This window comes from Arachis ipaensis, chromosome B05 (assembly GCF_000816755.2).
Source record: "Arachis ipaensis cultivar K30076 chromosome B05, Araip1.1, whole genome shotgun sequence".
In the NCBI taxonomy this organism is placed as follows: Eukaryota; Viridiplantae; Streptophyta; class Magnoliopsida; order Fabales; family Fabaceae; genus Arachis; species Arachis ipaensis.
Genome location: NC_029789.2, coordinates 3,973,273 through 3,989,373, shown reverse-complemented (window position 1 = coordinate 3,989,373; position 16,101 = coordinate 3,973,273). Strand labels below are relative to the sequence as shown.

The 16,101-nt window shown below is 36.3% G+C and overlaps 3 protein-coding genes across 3 annotated transcripts in view; 1 reads left to right on the top strand and 2 right to left on the bottom strand.

The window, feature by feature from the left end:
- Positions 1-16,101, bottom strand: part of LOC107642543 — a 30,084-nt gene that overhangs the window by 6,425 nt on the left and 7,558 nt on the right. The window lies entirely within an intron of this gene.
- On the top strand, positions 5,121-11,569 carry LOC107642540 (aconitate hydratase 1). The gene is made up of 20 exons (XM_016345934.2): positions 5,121-5,270; positions 5,378-5,488; positions 5,834-5,994; positions 6,100-6,192; positions 6,301-6,486; positions 6,658-6,819; positions 7,010-7,154; positions 7,273-7,415; positions 7,480-7,536; positions 7,629-7,708; positions 8,176-8,251; positions 8,410-8,595; positions 9,069-9,136; positions 9,244-9,362; positions 9,451-9,572; positions 9,667-9,765; positions 9,856-10,335; positions 10,686-10,784; positions 10,862-11,101; positions 11,187-11,569. The coding sequence occupies exons 1-20, from the start codon at positions 5,267-5,269 to the stop codon at positions 11,259-11,261; spliced, it is 2,706 nt and encodes a 901-aa protein (XP_016201420.1). The 5' UTR covers positions 5,121-5,266; the 3' UTR covers positions 11,262-11,569.
- LOC107642541 (probable prolyl 4-hydroxylase 10) lies at positions 12,899-16,101 on the bottom strand. The gene is made up of 8 exons (XM_016345935.2): positions 15,759-16,101; positions 15,555-15,642; positions 14,956-15,053; positions 14,731-14,828; positions 14,326-14,455; positions 14,035-14,222; positions 13,835-13,924; positions 12,899-13,340 (listed from the first exon to the last, which is right to left on the bottom strand). Exons 1-7 carry the CDS (start codon positions 15,953-15,955, stop codon positions 13,851-13,853), a joined length of 873 nt encoding a protein of 290 aa, XP_016201421.1. The 5' UTR covers positions 15,956-16,101; the 3' UTR covers positions 12,899-13,340; positions 13,835-13,850.

Genomic DNA, 16,101 nt, shown 5'->3' with positions numbered 1-16,101 from the left:
AAAATATAACAAGATCATATGACAATACATAATTGAATGGATGCATATATTTTTTACAAACTAACAATATATATAGAAAACTATTTAATTATATTAAAAATAAAGAGAAGGAAACCATGGTAAGTTAAATTTCCGTTGTTTTAAATTAATATACCTTTTTATAGGTCTAGTCTAGCTTTTCCTTCTTCTAGTACTTGCATATAATTTGAATTTCAAAATAAAAAATATATTTATGTCCAAAAAAGTTATTCTAATTTATATTTTTGTCCCCATTTCTTTTTTTTTTTTATTCGTTACTTTTATGTCCTCCTGAATTGTACCCTAAATAAAATTTTCAAAATGATTCGAGCTTTTAATAGGTCCACCTAATTACTAAATGAAAGAACATTTTGTATAAGATTTTAAGATACTGAAAATATTCATATTTTACTTTATTTAGTGTTGAAGAAAATATAATAAATGATTTTTTTTTATTTTGTATTGAACTAGGATATAAGTTCAAAAGAAAAAAAAAATTAATTACAAATTAAACGATATTTTCCCCCCTTTTTTTGTTGGGCTATAAGAAATTTTTTTAAGGCTTAGGTATCTTTTTATACAGAGCTAGGGCCTAAAATTAAAAATACAGAACTTGGCCTTATACAAGCATTTATATGGGCTCTAAGGTAAAATTAGATTTTTTTTAAACTAAATATTTTATTTATTAATATATGTTTCGAGGGTTATCCGAAAGACCGAAACGTTGATTTAAGCCTGAATGTGAGGTTCAGATCTCTTAATGTGGTAGTGTCCGATCTCTTTGGTGCCAAGGCACCGCTTGTTCGAGTTCCTTGTAAGGAGGTGGGGGTGGTACCTGCAAGAGACTCCGATATTTAAGTTAACAAGGGCTTTAGGTAAGTTTTTAGTAGATTAGAACCTGAGTTATACCTGGGGTGCCAGTGTATTTATAGTAGAATTGATAACTACCTTTGTTGGAGTAGTTCTATCTTTTCTGATAGATAACTATTTTTTTATCTTGGGAGTATCGGGAGATAGTAGGGCCGTCAAAATGGGTCAAACCCATCGGGCCAGCCCCATTTACCCATTTAAAATGGCAGATTTTGCCTCTAAAATTAAGTCCGTTTAAATTTTGGGCTAAACGGGTTGAGCCCAATTAACCCGGAAAAAAATGACGGGCTAAACGGGCTAGCTCATGGGCTAAATGGGTGGCCCGTTTATTTTTTTTACATTTGTTTAAAAAAAAAACATTTATAGCCGATATTTCTCCTGATCCGATCCGAAAATCCGACCTATCAACTAAAAAAAAATTATTTTTTAAAGGTTTTTGACCTAAAAGTGGTATTTTTTATCAAAATATTTTTCAAAAAATAAAATAAAAGAATAAACAGGCTGGCCCGTTTAACCCATAAGGCTTACCATAAACCGTCTGGGCTGAAAAATTATGGCTCGCGAATGAAGTGAGTGTAAACGGTCCAGCCCATTTAACCCACGGGTTTAACGGGTTAGGCCTAAATGGGACGGACTGGCCCGTTTGACAATCCTAGAAGACAGTTACTCGTTAGATTGAATAGAGCTGAATTTCTTTGTTGATATCCGACCTCTTAAGGTCGAACTTATCGTGAAGGGTCACTTTATTAGTAGATCTTTTTTTCTTATTGGACCTGACTTTTATTTGTTAGGTCAAGATATGAACAATATACATATGAATATATTTATAAATTATAACATATGCACCCCTGAAAATACATAAACAAAAAACATTACTTCCCTAAATAAACAAAAAATATTATTTCTCTAAATACGCACCTTTGAAAATTGTTACCTAAATGCGCAGCACCAACTATCGGCCACCACCCATGAAATGGGTTTAGCAACCATTTCATAGATGCCCCCCACGAAATGGATCCAAACCTGACAAGAGAAGCGTTGACCACCATTTCAATCCTGCCACCCACGAAATGGAGGACTGCACATCATTGGACGCAGCAGCGAAATGGCGACATCAAGTGTGGCACATGCGAAATGGAGCATCCCGCTTCTGGCATCCACGAGTTGGGCCACATCTGTTGTGAAACCCATGAAATGACCAAGACCATGGCGGCAGCAACGAAATGGTGCAGATTTGTGGTGAAGGTTGCAAGTTTCAGGTTGTTGCAGTCCGGTACAAGCATGCATTGGGTACATATTGTGGCATGGTAGGGGCAAGTAACTTGGTGTGTATATAAAAGGGGGGAGGGGAGGGGACTAAGTGCAGGACTTTTTTATTAAAATAAGTAAAGAAAAATCATCATTTCCTCAAATACACATGCATGAAAATATTTTCCAGAATACGCAGGTTCATGTTATGGCAATCATCCACGAAATGGGCCAGAATTCCAAGTCAAGGTCAGCGCCCACGAAATGGGCATCTCTAGCTCACCGCCCGTGAATTGGGCTAATACGTTGGTGGTACACGCGAATTGGACTAGATGGACAATTCTGCCGGGCCAGACGCAAAAGTGACCCATAGTAGTTGTACTCCACACGAAATGGAGCCAGGAATTCGCTATGTAAATGGGTGTGGAAGACAATTTGCAAGCATGGTTAGAAATTTTTGGTGTCTCGCCGAAACATTCATCTCAAGCAACTCTCTCCTATCTCTATGTGTTTCCTTTCTTTCTAAAATTCTGTAGATGCTATTTTGTTGTGTCTATGGCCACTTAAAATGTGTACGTTGTCGTATATCCTAATGGAGAAATTTCTGTTACATCTGAAGGTGTTACATTTGTTTGTGATGATCCACTGTGGATAATGATCCTGCCACAAACGTCTTTGGAAGGGCTGAAGAACGTGATCCTGATGTATATCGGTTTAGTGGAAAAGAAGGAAATCACGAAGTTGACTTACAGAATGTCAGTTGCAATTGCCAACTCGTTTGCATATCAGAAAATGCAGATTAAATCTGACCAACAAGTTTCGATGATATTTTCTTGTCATCGGAGCATTGGAAGTATCTACTCGTTGGAGCTATGTGTGTACTTCGTTGGAGCTACATGTCCGGGTGGAACATCACCAAGTAGCTCTTCGCACCATTGCCATATATATCTCTCTGGTGAAACTTGCTCCATGACCTTAGGGTACCACTAACAGGCTCGCCATCAATGGGTAACCCTAACTGCATTGCCACATCCTCTAGTGTTATGGTACACTCACCCCACGGGAGGTAAAATGTGTGCGTCTCGGGACACCATCGTTCGACAAATGCACTTATCAGCGGATTGTCATACTCAAAACGCTTTATTAATGACACATAATAGAATCCTGCTTGTCGTAAATATGGTTCAAGTCTCTGCCACCTCAGATCCATGGTTGGATCCGCCGGATCGGACGTGAAAACATCAACAAGTGTGCCATGCGGAGTCAGGGGCTGCAACAACGAAACCAGAATACCACAATTATATTTACAGTAGCAAATATTAAATAATCATCGAGACTAATAACAAAATTAACCACACATGATCACTGCAACTAACCTTATGAATTAAATGAGCAGCAATATGAATTTCGTCTAACCGATTAAGATTTTCTTTCATACCACCATCGTCGCCCATGTTACACTCTTTTCTATTCACACCACAATACAAAAATATTAGGCAAAAGACACTTTTTTTCCTTAATCTTTTCCACGGTTTGTAACTCCTAACACTCCCTACCACTATTTTTCATTGCATGAAGTACTTGTTCCCTTACCCATCTGCCCTTTATATACACACCAATGCATCAACCCCAAGCTTGCCACCCCATGCACCCAATGCATGCATGTACAGGAACTGTTGCACTGGAGAATTGCAGCCTTCACTAGACATCAATACCATTTTGTTGCTGCCGCCATTGTAGTGAGCATTTATTTCGTGGTCGCCGCATAGGACATGGTCCACTTCGCGTGTGCCAGGTACGCCTTGGTCCAATTCGCGGTCACCCAAGCTGAGATGCCCATCTCGCTGCTGCTGCCTTTAGAGTGTGCCATGATATGGACCTGCGTATTCCGGAAATTATTTTCATGCATGCGTATTTGAGGAAATAATGATTTTTTTTACTTATTTTAATAAAAAAGTCCCAAGTGCAGCATGAAATGAAAATCGATGGAAGAGAGGGATGAAAATCATAGACCGTGGAGGAGAGGGGAAAAAAAAATGTGTTTTAGTTAATAATTTCATGTTGTGGTTTGATTAGAAAAGCGTAACATGGGCGACAGTGGTGGTGGTAACGTCGAGAAAATGGCCCATTTCGTGGGTGTCCTGCCTTAAATGCCCATTTCTTGGGCGCTTTTCACATCATGGCACCCTGGTCCAATTTGTGGGTGCCTGACTTGAGGTGAAGGCTAAATCCATTTTGTGGGTGGTAGCCGAGAGATGGTGCTGCGCATTTACATAACAATTTTTAAGAGGGCGTATTTCAGGAAATAATGTTATTTATTTCAATAAAAAAGTCATTTTTTTATAATTTTTAAAAATTTTTAACTTTAGTAGAATTATTTATAATAATATTTGTTAATAAATATTTTTTTTTCAAATATGGAATAAATGAAGTCAAGAACTAATTTGTCTGTATTTTTTAAAATATATAAAATTCAAAATCTAAAAAATTAATAAAAATGAAAACGAAAGTAATAGAATCTAATATTTTAAAGAATAGTGAAGTCCTCCAAAACGTAATTTTCTTGTATAAAACTTCTATTTTTGTATAATCGACAAATTCACAAACTTATTAGGTAGAAAAAACCCAAACAATAAAAATCTTTGTTTAAAACTACGAGATATTTTTCATTTTGATTTGATTTGACGTGGTGAATATGGAATATGGAGGAAGAAGCGAGTAAGAATATTACGTGCGAGGGAAGGAGGATCAAGCTTGAATAGTTGAATATACGCTCATAACATATGACACATCAACGGATCTCGAATTCTCAAGCACATCCAATACTTAAATTAACAAAACAGAATCTTTATACTTTTTAATTATTTTAATTAAATAATAAATTATGAAAATAGTTAAAATAATCAAATCAATAGTAAACAAATAATTTAAATATAATCTATTTAATTTATACACACTAATTTAAGTTTTTTATTTTCTTTTTATTTTTTATATTAGGACAATACCAGAATAGCACGCTCCACTTTGTTTCCCTTCTCTTTATCATATCTGTCTTCTCTTCTCGCCTCACCTACTCCCTCTCCCTCTCTTGTTTGATCGATCCATAATCTCATAGCTACATTCAGGGCCTATGGGTAACACCATACATACTCCTTCACTTTCACTTCTTATCATTCATTCTTTTCATGTATTTCTTTTCTTTTCGTTTTTACAAATTTGATTGGTTCGTTCGTTGTTGCAGCGGCGACTGCAAACCCCTTCCAGAGCATTCTGAAGACGCTTCAGAAGCCTGGTGGTGCTGGTGACTTCGGAAGCTACTTTAGCTTGCCAGCTCTTAATGATCCAAGAATTGGTTAGTTTTTTGTTTTTCCAATTTTCGCTGATATATTTTTTTTTCCTTGATTGGAAATGACGCAGTATGTTGAAAACTTAGCACTTGTTATTGTTATTTTTAGGGATTACGGTCTCGGTAGATGTTATTACTAACTAATATTAAAAAGAGAAATCTGGATTCAATGATTCGTCTTCTATGAGATCCGTTGTTGTTTTATTGTTGTTAATTGGATTGGATCTGGAGGGAAGAAATCAAAGTGTGAGACGTAATGTAGTGATATCATTTGATGATTGATTACTTGAAATCTGATTTCGAGTGATTACAGAATTTGATGGTGACTGTTTTTTTGTGTTTGCCTCGTAGATAAACTTCCTTACTCTATCAGGATACTTTTGGAATCTGCGATTCGTAACTGTGATGAGTTTCAAGTTAAGAAGCATGACGTTGAAAAAATTATTGATTGGGAGAATTCTGCTCCCAAACAGGTGGAAATTCCATTCAAGCCGGCTAGAGTGCTGCTGCAGGTAAGTACCGTGAAGCCATGAAGATATAATGGATGTTGTTTTTATTAGTATTTGAATTGAGCAAACTTTTTGTGGTATTCAATGAGCTTTTCATGTCAATATCAGGATTTTACTGGTGTGCCTGCTGTTGTTGATCTTGCTTGCATGCGAGACGCAATGAACAAGCTTGGTGGCGATTCTAATAGAATTAATCCCTTGGTAAGCAGTATGCTTGAGCACATTAATTGGTTGAGACTAATATTGATTTTTTTCTGTTATGTATCTAGGTACCTCATCTCTAATTATCTTATAATTGTTTCCCTTCAGGTACCAGTAGATCTTGTCATTGATCACTCAGTTCAGGTTGATGTTGCGAGATCAGAAAATGCTGTTCAGGCAAATATGGAACTTGAATTTCAGAGGAACAAGGAAAGATTTGGTTTCCTCAAGTGGGGTTCCACTGCATTCAATAACATGCTTGTTGTTCCTCCCGGATCAGGAATAGTTCACCAGGTCAGTGCCTCATTCAAATCCCCACTGGTATAGATGTATATTTGACCTAATTCTGTAACATTTACTCTCTTGAAGATTTTTATTTCTGCGGCAAGGAGAACTCGCATGATTCTGAATGCAGTTTATAATAGTTTGTCTCCTAAATTAAATTTTACAACTCAATTTGTGTAGGTCAATTTAGAATACCTCGGTAGAGTGGTGTTCAACACGAATGGTGTGCTTTATCCAGACAGTGTTGTGGGAACTGATTCGCACACAACTATGATTGATGGCTTGGGTGTTGCTGGGTGGGGAGTTGGTGGAATTGAAGCAGAAGCTGCTATGCTCGGCCAGGTAAAAGAAAATGTAGATTTGTCATTTGTTACGGAAATCCATGAAATTCTTTTAAATAGTAGCGCGAAGGAGTTAATTTATTGAGTATATTCAATACATTTTTCTGTAGATTATTTGCAGCAAGCATGTTAATTGATTATTTGGGTGTTAAGATATTAGATTATTTATTTATCTCTCAATGTCTTTGCAGCCCATGAGCATGGTCCTACCAGGTGTTGTTGGATTTAAATTATTAGGAAAACTACGAAGTGGCGTGACGGCTACTGATTTGGTGTTGACTGTTACTCAAATGCTAAGGAAACACGGGGTTGTTGGCAAGTTTGTGGAGTTCTACGGCAAGTGTTAACTTATGCAAACGATGCTATGATTTTTTTCTTGTTCCTTCATTGCACGACCTGCCTGCCTGATTAATCTTCCCTTAAATAATTGTTTTTTTTTACCTTTGTTATGCAGGGGAAGGCATGAGTGAGCTACCTTTGGCTGATCGTGCCACCATAGCAAACATGTCTCCTGAATATGGTGCAACCATGGGCTTCTTTCCTGTTGATCATGTCACTTTGCAATATCTGAAGTTGACAGGAAGAAGTGATGAAACTGTAAGTTAACACTTACATCATGCTACTTTTGTTGTCTACATTTGCTTACATATCTCCCTTACAGGTTTCCATGATAGAATCCTATTTACGAGCCAATAAGATGTTTGTGGACTACAATGAGGTACTATGCTTCCTGCATGTGTTTTTTGGAATAGTTATGCCTCAGTGGTTTGGAAGGGCCTTCGTTTGACTTGTGATTTTTATTTCATGCAGCCTCAAGTGGAGAGAGTGTACTCATCATATTTGGAGCTCAAACTTGAGGATGTAGAACCTTGTGTCTCAGGTCCAAAGAGGTAATGTGTAATCATGTTTTCCAGTTAAATATAAGGGTAAAATGCTCCTGCCGTTATTGTATGCATTTTATACACATGCCTCCACTCTATTTTGAAAACCTACATAACACTTCTGTCTTTCTCAAACACACATGCTTCCAAAATTCTATCATGATTTGCTGAAAGTGTCATTCATTCCCTTGTTCAACTATATATTGAGAAAAAGCGAAGAAACATTCAATTTGTGCAGCTGAATCGATGTTTAAAATTGACCAGAATTCCATAAGATACTTCAACAAATGTGTAACGTCTGATCACAGTTTGGAGTTAATTTTGGTTATTTTGGGGATATAAAAAGACATACGTGTGGAAAGGCTTTTATAGTAAGTGTAAATTAATAGGGAGCTGACATAATTCCCACTAAAATAAAATCATGTTTTCAGCTTCTAGTTTTTACATAGTTTAATCATTGCTTTAAATCTTTTCAGGCCTCATGATCGTGTCCCTTTGAAAGAAATGAAGGTAGATTGGCATGCCTGCCTCAACAATAAAGTTGGGTTTAAGGTATGCTGCTTGAACCATGGATATAATTTTGTCAACAGCTATATACAGATCAATAGTTTGTATGATTATATACTCATCCTAGTTATCTTCTTTTGATTTTTTTTTTTTGCCTTTATTTATTTTTATGGTCTTTTGATCTGTATATTTCACTGTTACAGGGTTTTGCCATACCAACAGAATCTCAAAATAAGGTTGCAGAGTTCACATTCAATGGGACAAAAGCACATCTTAGGCATGGGGATGTTGTTATAGCTGCTATCACCAGCTGTACAAATACCTCAAACCCTTATGTAATGCTTGGAGCTGCACTGGTTGCAAAGAAAGCATGTGACTTGGGATTGGAGGTTTGTCAATGTCTCTGCTTTTTTGTTACCTGTGTCATGAAGTTTTAAGATTTAACTTGATAATCATATGCATGTACTATAGTTGGGCTACATGATCAGGATTATATGTTTATTGTATGATTGCTTTTATATCTTTTTTTAATATTGTTGAATGCACCCAAATTGCACTCCCTATCCCCCCAAACAAATGACTTCAGCAGTAAAAGCACATGGTGGTTGTCCTGGAATTGCAGGCTTGGTACATCATTTGTTCTTGTTTCTTTCCTCTTTCTGAATAAAATTGAAATTAACTAAGCAACTGTCTTGGGCTTGTTTTTGTTTTTAAGGGTGATTATTGATTTTTTCCCCCTTCTAAGAATACATTGCATATTTTCAGTTTCTTCCTTTTCTTTATCCATCATTTTTTTTTTTCCGGATAATTTGTTGGGTACTAATTGATTGCCATTGTTTCATAATCTGATTTTGACTATTAGGTGAAGCCATGGATTAAAACAAGTCTTGCTCCAGGTTCCGGTGTTGTGACTAAATATTTAGAGAGGAGGTATGTTTAGAATATGCGAAGTATATTAACTGTGACACACTGTGACACACCGGCAATAACATCAAGCTTACTGTGGCTGAAACACTTTTATTACATTTCACCTTCAGTGGCTTGCAGAAGTATTTGAACCAGCTAGGTTTTCATATAGTTGGGTATGGATGCACCACATGCATTGGTAATTCAGGGGATATTAATGAAGCTGTGGCTTCTGCAATTACTGAAAATGGTACACATTTTTTTTGTAAGCAGATATTCTCTTTGTATTCGTCAAGGAATCTTAGGTGACCTAAACATTGATTTTCTGAACATTCCAGATATTGTAGCTGCAGCTGTCTTGTCTGGAAATAGGAACTTTGAGGGCCGAGTTCATCCATTAACAAGGGCTAATTATCTTGCTTCGCCTCCTCTTGTTGTTGCCTATGCACTTGCTGGCACAGTATGTCTCTTGCAAATTGAGTTCGGCCTGCTTTTAATGCCAAACTAGGTCTTTCCTTCTATGTTGGACTTTCTAAACTGGACACATTCTGCAGGTTGACATTGACTTTGAAACTGAACCTATTGGAATAACCAAGGATGGAGAGAGGATATTCTTCAAGGATATTTGGCCATCCAGTGAAGAAATTGCAAGTGTAAGTAGCCTATTGTGTTAGCTATCACTTTTGGATATCAGCACAAATTCATTGTATAAAGGTGATGGTTCTTATTTGTCCAATTTTCAGGTTGTACAATCAAGTGTGCTGCCAGATATGTTTAGGGAAACATATAATGCGATCACCAAGGGCAATCCCATGTGGAATAATCTCTCTGTTCCCACTGGCACTCTTTATTCCTGGGACCCTTCATCAACATATATTCATGAGCCACCTTACTTTAAGAACATGACCATGTCTCCACCCGGTGGACACGGAGTGAAGAATGCTTACTGTTTGCTCAATTTCGGGGATAGTATTACGACTGACCACATCTCTCCAGCTGGTAGCATACATAAAGATAGTCCTGCTGCCAAATACCTTATGGAGCGTGGGGTTGACAGACGAGATTTCAACTCCTACGGAAGTCGCCGTGGTAACGATGAGGTGATGGCACGAGGAACTTTTGCCAATATTCGCATCGTCAACAAACTCTTGAATGGAGAAGTTGGACCGAAAACAATCCATATTCCTTCTGGGGAGAAGTTATCAGTCTTTGATGCTGCAATGGTAATTTTTCTTCTAAGTAGGTGCACTAGGCAATGTTTTTTTACATCATAATGATGCTCTGTGATATACCTTCTCATTCCTGTGATAGATAGATTTGATTTTGATTGGAAAACATTCTTGACAATCTGCCTGAATCTATCAAATTATATGGGCACTACATCTATATTGAAAGACCAAAAAAGGGGAAAAATAGAGAAAGTAAATTCAGTTTGGCTTTAGACTGGAAATGTCAAAAGAAAGCACAAAAAAAAAATTCCAGTGTATTTTTCATTCGTGATTACTGTAGTTAACCCAAGCCTGTTTTGGTTGACTTCTTTGTAACCTTGTTGGATCATCATATCTATTTTCAGAAATACAAGAGCGAGGGGCATGATATGATTATCTTAGCTGGTGCTGAGTATGGAAGTGGAAGTTCCCGTGATTGGGCTGCAAAGGGGCCGATGCTACTGGTACTTCCTAGATTCCATTCTACTATAAAAAAAATGTGTTTTTTAATGGTTAATTTAATGACATGTTCATTTGTCAGGGTGTGAAAGCTGTCATATCAAAAAGCTTTGAAAGGATTCACCGAAGTAATTTGGTGGGAATGGGTATTATCCCTCTATGTTTCAAGTCCGGGGAGGATGCCGATAGTCTTGGATTGACTGGTCGTGAGCGGTACACGATTGATCTTCCGAACATAAGTGAAATCCGACCTGGTCAAGATGTCACAGTGGTGACAGATGATGGGAAGAAGTTTGCAACTACTCTAAGATTCGATACAGAGGTAATATTTGGTCTTCCATTTTTTGTTGCAACTCTTTGATCATTCTTTTGTTTTCTTGGTTGATGTTTTAGCCACTTCATTGCAGGTTGAACTTGCTTACTTCAGCCATGGAGGCATCTTGCAATATGTGATCAGAAACTTGATCAATGCTAAACATTAAGGGTGTTAGAAGAAACAATGTTGGCTGGTGGCATTGGTAGCACACAGTCGCACCACTGATTTTTAACTTTGTCTAAATAAAGGTTCCTCCAAGGTGGTAAAAAATCCTTGCTATCAAATGTTGTATCAATAAACCAAGGAATGATGAAGGGTTGTTGTAATGGCTGTCACTTTTCATTTCTCATATTTATTTGAGAATGGAGAAGTCTTTATTCCTTATTTTAGAGTTTGAGTGTTGTGGCGAACATTTACTTTCAAGAGAAATAGAGAATCATCAGTTGAAGGGTTGATAAACCTTTTTTCTTTTTTGGGGTCTGGGGTTAATAAACCTTTTGTGTGCCTCGAAAAATATGCAGTGCTAGAGACTGAAGTCTAACAATCCACATATCCTATAGTTCATAAAATAGTTATCAGATTCAGAGATGGTTTCTGACCCAAAAAAAAAAACAGAAAAAAAAAAATTCTGAGATGGTTTATTAGTTAACAATTTTGAAACTTTATAATCAGCAAATGATAGAACAATTGACCGACTGTACAATTTAATGAAATTTTTTATTGTATTCATGTTATACTTTATTTAATATTTGGAAATATATTTACTAGGTTCTGTTACTGCTGAGTGCTCTCACAAAATTTAAAAAAAAAAGGAAAGGATATGAGCTTTTATTTATCACTACTTACAAGGAAATATTTGGACAACAAAAATTACAGTAATTAGTTTTCTAAGTCATTCGTCATCGTCAATGTCCTTTTTTTCATAAAAAATTAATAAATACACTGAAAATATTTATTGGAAAGGTTCAAAAGTAATATTCAATAAACGTAAAAGAATTAATACCTTAAAAAATTTCTCTTTTTGGCAGTTGAGCTTAAAAAAATTGGTTTATTGTCTCGTATAATTAAAACTATTATGAAACTGCATTTTAGTCAATGCCCTTCAGGTAAGAGTGTACGACTGCCAAATATGTTTCGTTATCGTTTAACCTTGGCTTATTCATATTCAAATAACCGGAAAGATTCCTATATATTTATATAGTGATTAATCTGAATATCAACATTTGCTTTGTTTGGCCTTATTCATATTCAGGTGGAGGAGATTAATGGAACATGTGTCAGATATTCATTAAATGATTGATACTTGCCTATTGAAAGGGAAAAGACAATCATGTAGTTATGATTTCTGGGCATAATAAATAAACCAAATAGAAAAACTTAAACCTTATAAATCTTATAAAGTATAAACCAACCTAACTTGTTTTTCTTTTCTTTTTCTTCTTTTTTTGGAAAAGAAAAACAAGACTAATTATTTTAGAGATAGATAAGTATAGTGTGTTATTCACTGTTATGGGTAAGCTGAGTTATTTTCTTAATATGAAAATAAAAAATTTGAAGGTCAGATTTTATTACAGAATTTTACGGATACACAAATCTAACCCGTAGATTTCTGATTTTCAAAAAATAAAAAACAAAACCATAAATATAAATCTGACTCTCAAGTTTTTTTTAACCGAATTTCTTCTAACTCTTCTCCACAATTGTGTGATACACCTCTCATTTTCATAAATACACACTTCTCTAATATTAAAAACTAAAAGCGTAAAAACAAAAGGTAGGAAACTACCAGTATCATGACAGCATTTTCAAAAGGTAAACTCAACACTGCTCTTTAGTCTTTTAGACTGAAAAGGTGCAATGATGTAGAGAAGGCATCTCGTAAAGGGGTAATTAACAACACAAGTAAAACTGTAACAACGATAACTACACAAGGTTAAGGGAACTCTGAGGAAAAAGCAGGTACACTGGTCTCATCTATTGGTTTGATACATTTCTCTCCAAAAACCCCTAATGCAAACTGTAACATGTATAAACTCTTTTTTATATTATATTATTATATTTTTACTAATATAAATGAAAAATGTAGGGGGAAAAAATTAGTTAGCTGAGGATACAACGGAACATCCAAAATCACAGAAACATCGGCATCTATAAGCATTTCCTTCAAGGCCGCAAGTATTATCGTGCAGAGTTTTAGCTCAGCCTTTAAAGTAGTACAATATGGGAATGATGGACTCTTAGAAACCTGAACAATAAATCAATCAAAGTGAGTGGTCATGAATACAACTTTACATTGCAAACAAGGAAATGCAGTCACAAGTACCGGTTTTCCAATTTTGAAAGTTTAATTTTTTAGGATGTCCGTATAAAATTCTTAATATTTATACTTACATCTAATCAAGTGTTACCACATAGATAAAAGTGATTTCGTTTTATATAGTAGATATTGCTTGTCTATATGATATAACACCTAATTGGCTGTTGGTGTAAATTAATAGACTAATGGTGTGCAAAATAGCTCTACATACTAAATGTTTTGACACTGTTTCTAAGTCATATCAATCCAACAACTGAACCCTATATAAGTAATAACCAAACAAAGATCATAAAACTGAGTTGTTTTATGAGTTCAATCTAAGTCAATAGTGACAAAAATTATTCCCATAACAGTGTTGTTTTATGTATAGCCTCAATTGTAATATACTATTTTTTAACAGTACAACAAGAGATGATAAATACCTGTAGTAATGTATATTCAAGCTTTGTATTCACTGACACGCATCCATTTGGTACTTGACCACTTATTACCCTTAATCACCGGACAACCGCCTGGAAAATTATCAAAGTGAAACTTTCCGTTAATATATCTCCTTTTGTGAAAGCTTGTTGAAACATCAAGCAGCACACATATTAATAATAAAATAAAACCACCAACTAACCATGCAGACTTGATGGATCTAAGGTTGCATCCGGCCTCATGCTCCAGAAAAGTAAAGCATCCCCCCTCTTTGGTTTAATTGAAAGTCCTTTTTTACCACAATCTGAAAGCTCATTCCACCACGGCACAGAGCTGAAGTTCCCCTTGGCAGCCGGGAACACTGTCTCACCCCCTTCTTCAACATCTGTACTGTATTATCATAATATAGATGGAACACGGCATGAACAGATATCCTCATGTTGAAGATAAATAGAAGCTAACAACTAAGAAGAGACCACTTGATGACACTTACAGGTACATCAGTACTGTTGCAATGCGTTGACCTCCATTCTTAGTGTTAAATTCATCCTGAAAGTAGTCATAGTGAGGTTCATACTTCTGTCCAACTTCGTAATGTAGAACTTGAAGCCCTTCACCGTGCTCTGCATTGCAAGACATAGTATAAGTAATGCTTTGAGAAGCATATAACAAAAAATATGCTACTACCTAAGATCAAAGACCACAAAACCAGATTGCAAAGTCAACTAAAATTATTCCATCTTGTTTGCTTGATGGGAAATCAGTTTCCAATATCAACGGGAAAACTTCATGTAAGGATTTAATGTGTGAAATAGCAGAGCAATTGGCAAAAAGGTAGCATGTCATTTCTAACAAACAAGAATATATCATAAGAAAGACAAAAACACAAAGTACTTACCTACAGGTATGAAAGTGAAGTCGGCAATTTTTTTCTCAATATTCCTCACAATCTTATCACGTCCTCTGGCCAGAAAAGTTCCGGAGCTTGTACGGACTCTAAATGTAAAAGAAATACGAAAAGGTAAGGTCTATCATCACGGAAGAGGAGCAAGGGTAGTCTCGGGAGACAGCTTTCAATATCAAAGGACAGTGAACAGAGAAAGATAGGGGAGAAAACTCTAACCTGCTGTCTTTACTTTTTCCAGTTTCGCTATCAACAACTGTCGATTTTTGCATGTGTGGCTTTGCAATACTGATTAGATAATCACATTCCTCTTTGGTCTGCTCAGATTAATAAGCTAAATTTCAGTATTTGGAAAGTGAAAACAATACAATCCATCAAATTAATGCTCCCAAAAAACATGAACATCAACCAGGATTTAAACACAATGTCATTGCATCTTGTAAAGCTCACAAGCAAACTGTAACATACTAATCTGAATGCCGCTATCAATCATCATGCAGCCAAAGAAAACAGAAACACAATTTGGGTGATATATTATCCTAATCCTCGAATTGAAAATGTAACAAAAGAAAGGAGGATTCATCAACATGAGCTACCAGTAACTAGAGATCAAATCATAATACCACCAATTTTCAACAATTGCTTGACCTCGCTTAAATGCAAGAGAATATTAAAAGTTAAAGGCAAACTCATTTCTGGTTCACAAATCCTAATTCCTAGTACAACAAAAGTTCCACACACGATTTCCATGATCTCATGCACAATTGAACTTGAAAACAGAAAGCAATTATAATTAAGAGAAAAAGTTTTCAACTGACCAGGAAATTATGATAAACAAAAGCTCGAGGCTCCCAGGAAACGACTTCAACCCACTGTTCTCCGTTATCATCTTCAGCACCACCGCTTCTGCTCAAAAGAACCGAAAAAAATGACAAAAAGGGGGAAAAATCAAAATTTGAAAACAAATTCAGATAGAAACGAAAGAGAATCGAAATAGGAGAGGGGCAATTACGGAAATTTACCTGTCTCGAGTGTTGTGAGCGATGGAGGTGAGATCGTTAGGCTTTGGAAAACGCGAACGCGAGGGAGAAGGAATGGAGAGGATTCCGAGTGCGAGAAGGATGAGAACGACGAAGGTGAAGGCCACAAGCAGCGAGAGCATCAGCGTCGACGACGATGACTTCCGAGGCTGCAAGCGAGAGTACTTGCCCTTCGCCATTGTTGAAAACGGGGTTCAAGATTTGGATCTGATGATACTGTGAATAACAACAACAAGATCTGAAGAATTTTGAACGAATCTCTCAGACAAGAAGAAGAAGAGTGATGACTTGGTTGTTGTTGTAGTGGTAGCAACGGTGGCTGGCG

Coding starts and splice junctions, on each gene's coding strand:
- LOC107642540 (XM_016345934.2), top strand. Junction 7,709..8,175: donor TGTGTCTCAGGTCCAAAGAG/GTAATGTGTAAT, acceptor AAATCTTTTCAG/GCCTCATGATCGTGTCCCTT. Junction 10,336..10,685: donor CAGTCTTTGATGCTGCAATG/GTAATTTTTCTT, acceptor ATCTATTTTCAG/AAATACAAGAGCGAGGGGCA.
- LOC107642541 (XM_016345935.2), bottom strand. CDS start 15,955: ATGGCGAAGGGCAAGTACTCTCGCTTGCAGCCTCGGAAGTCATCGTCG. Junction 15,054..15,554: donor TTGTTTATCATAATTTCCTG/GTCAGTTGAAAA, acceptor TAATCTGAGCAG/ACCAAAGAGGAATGTGATTA. Junction 14,223..14,325: donor GCAACAGTACTGATGTACCT/GTAAGTGTCATC, acceptor ATGATAATACAG/TACAGATGTTGAAGAAGGGG.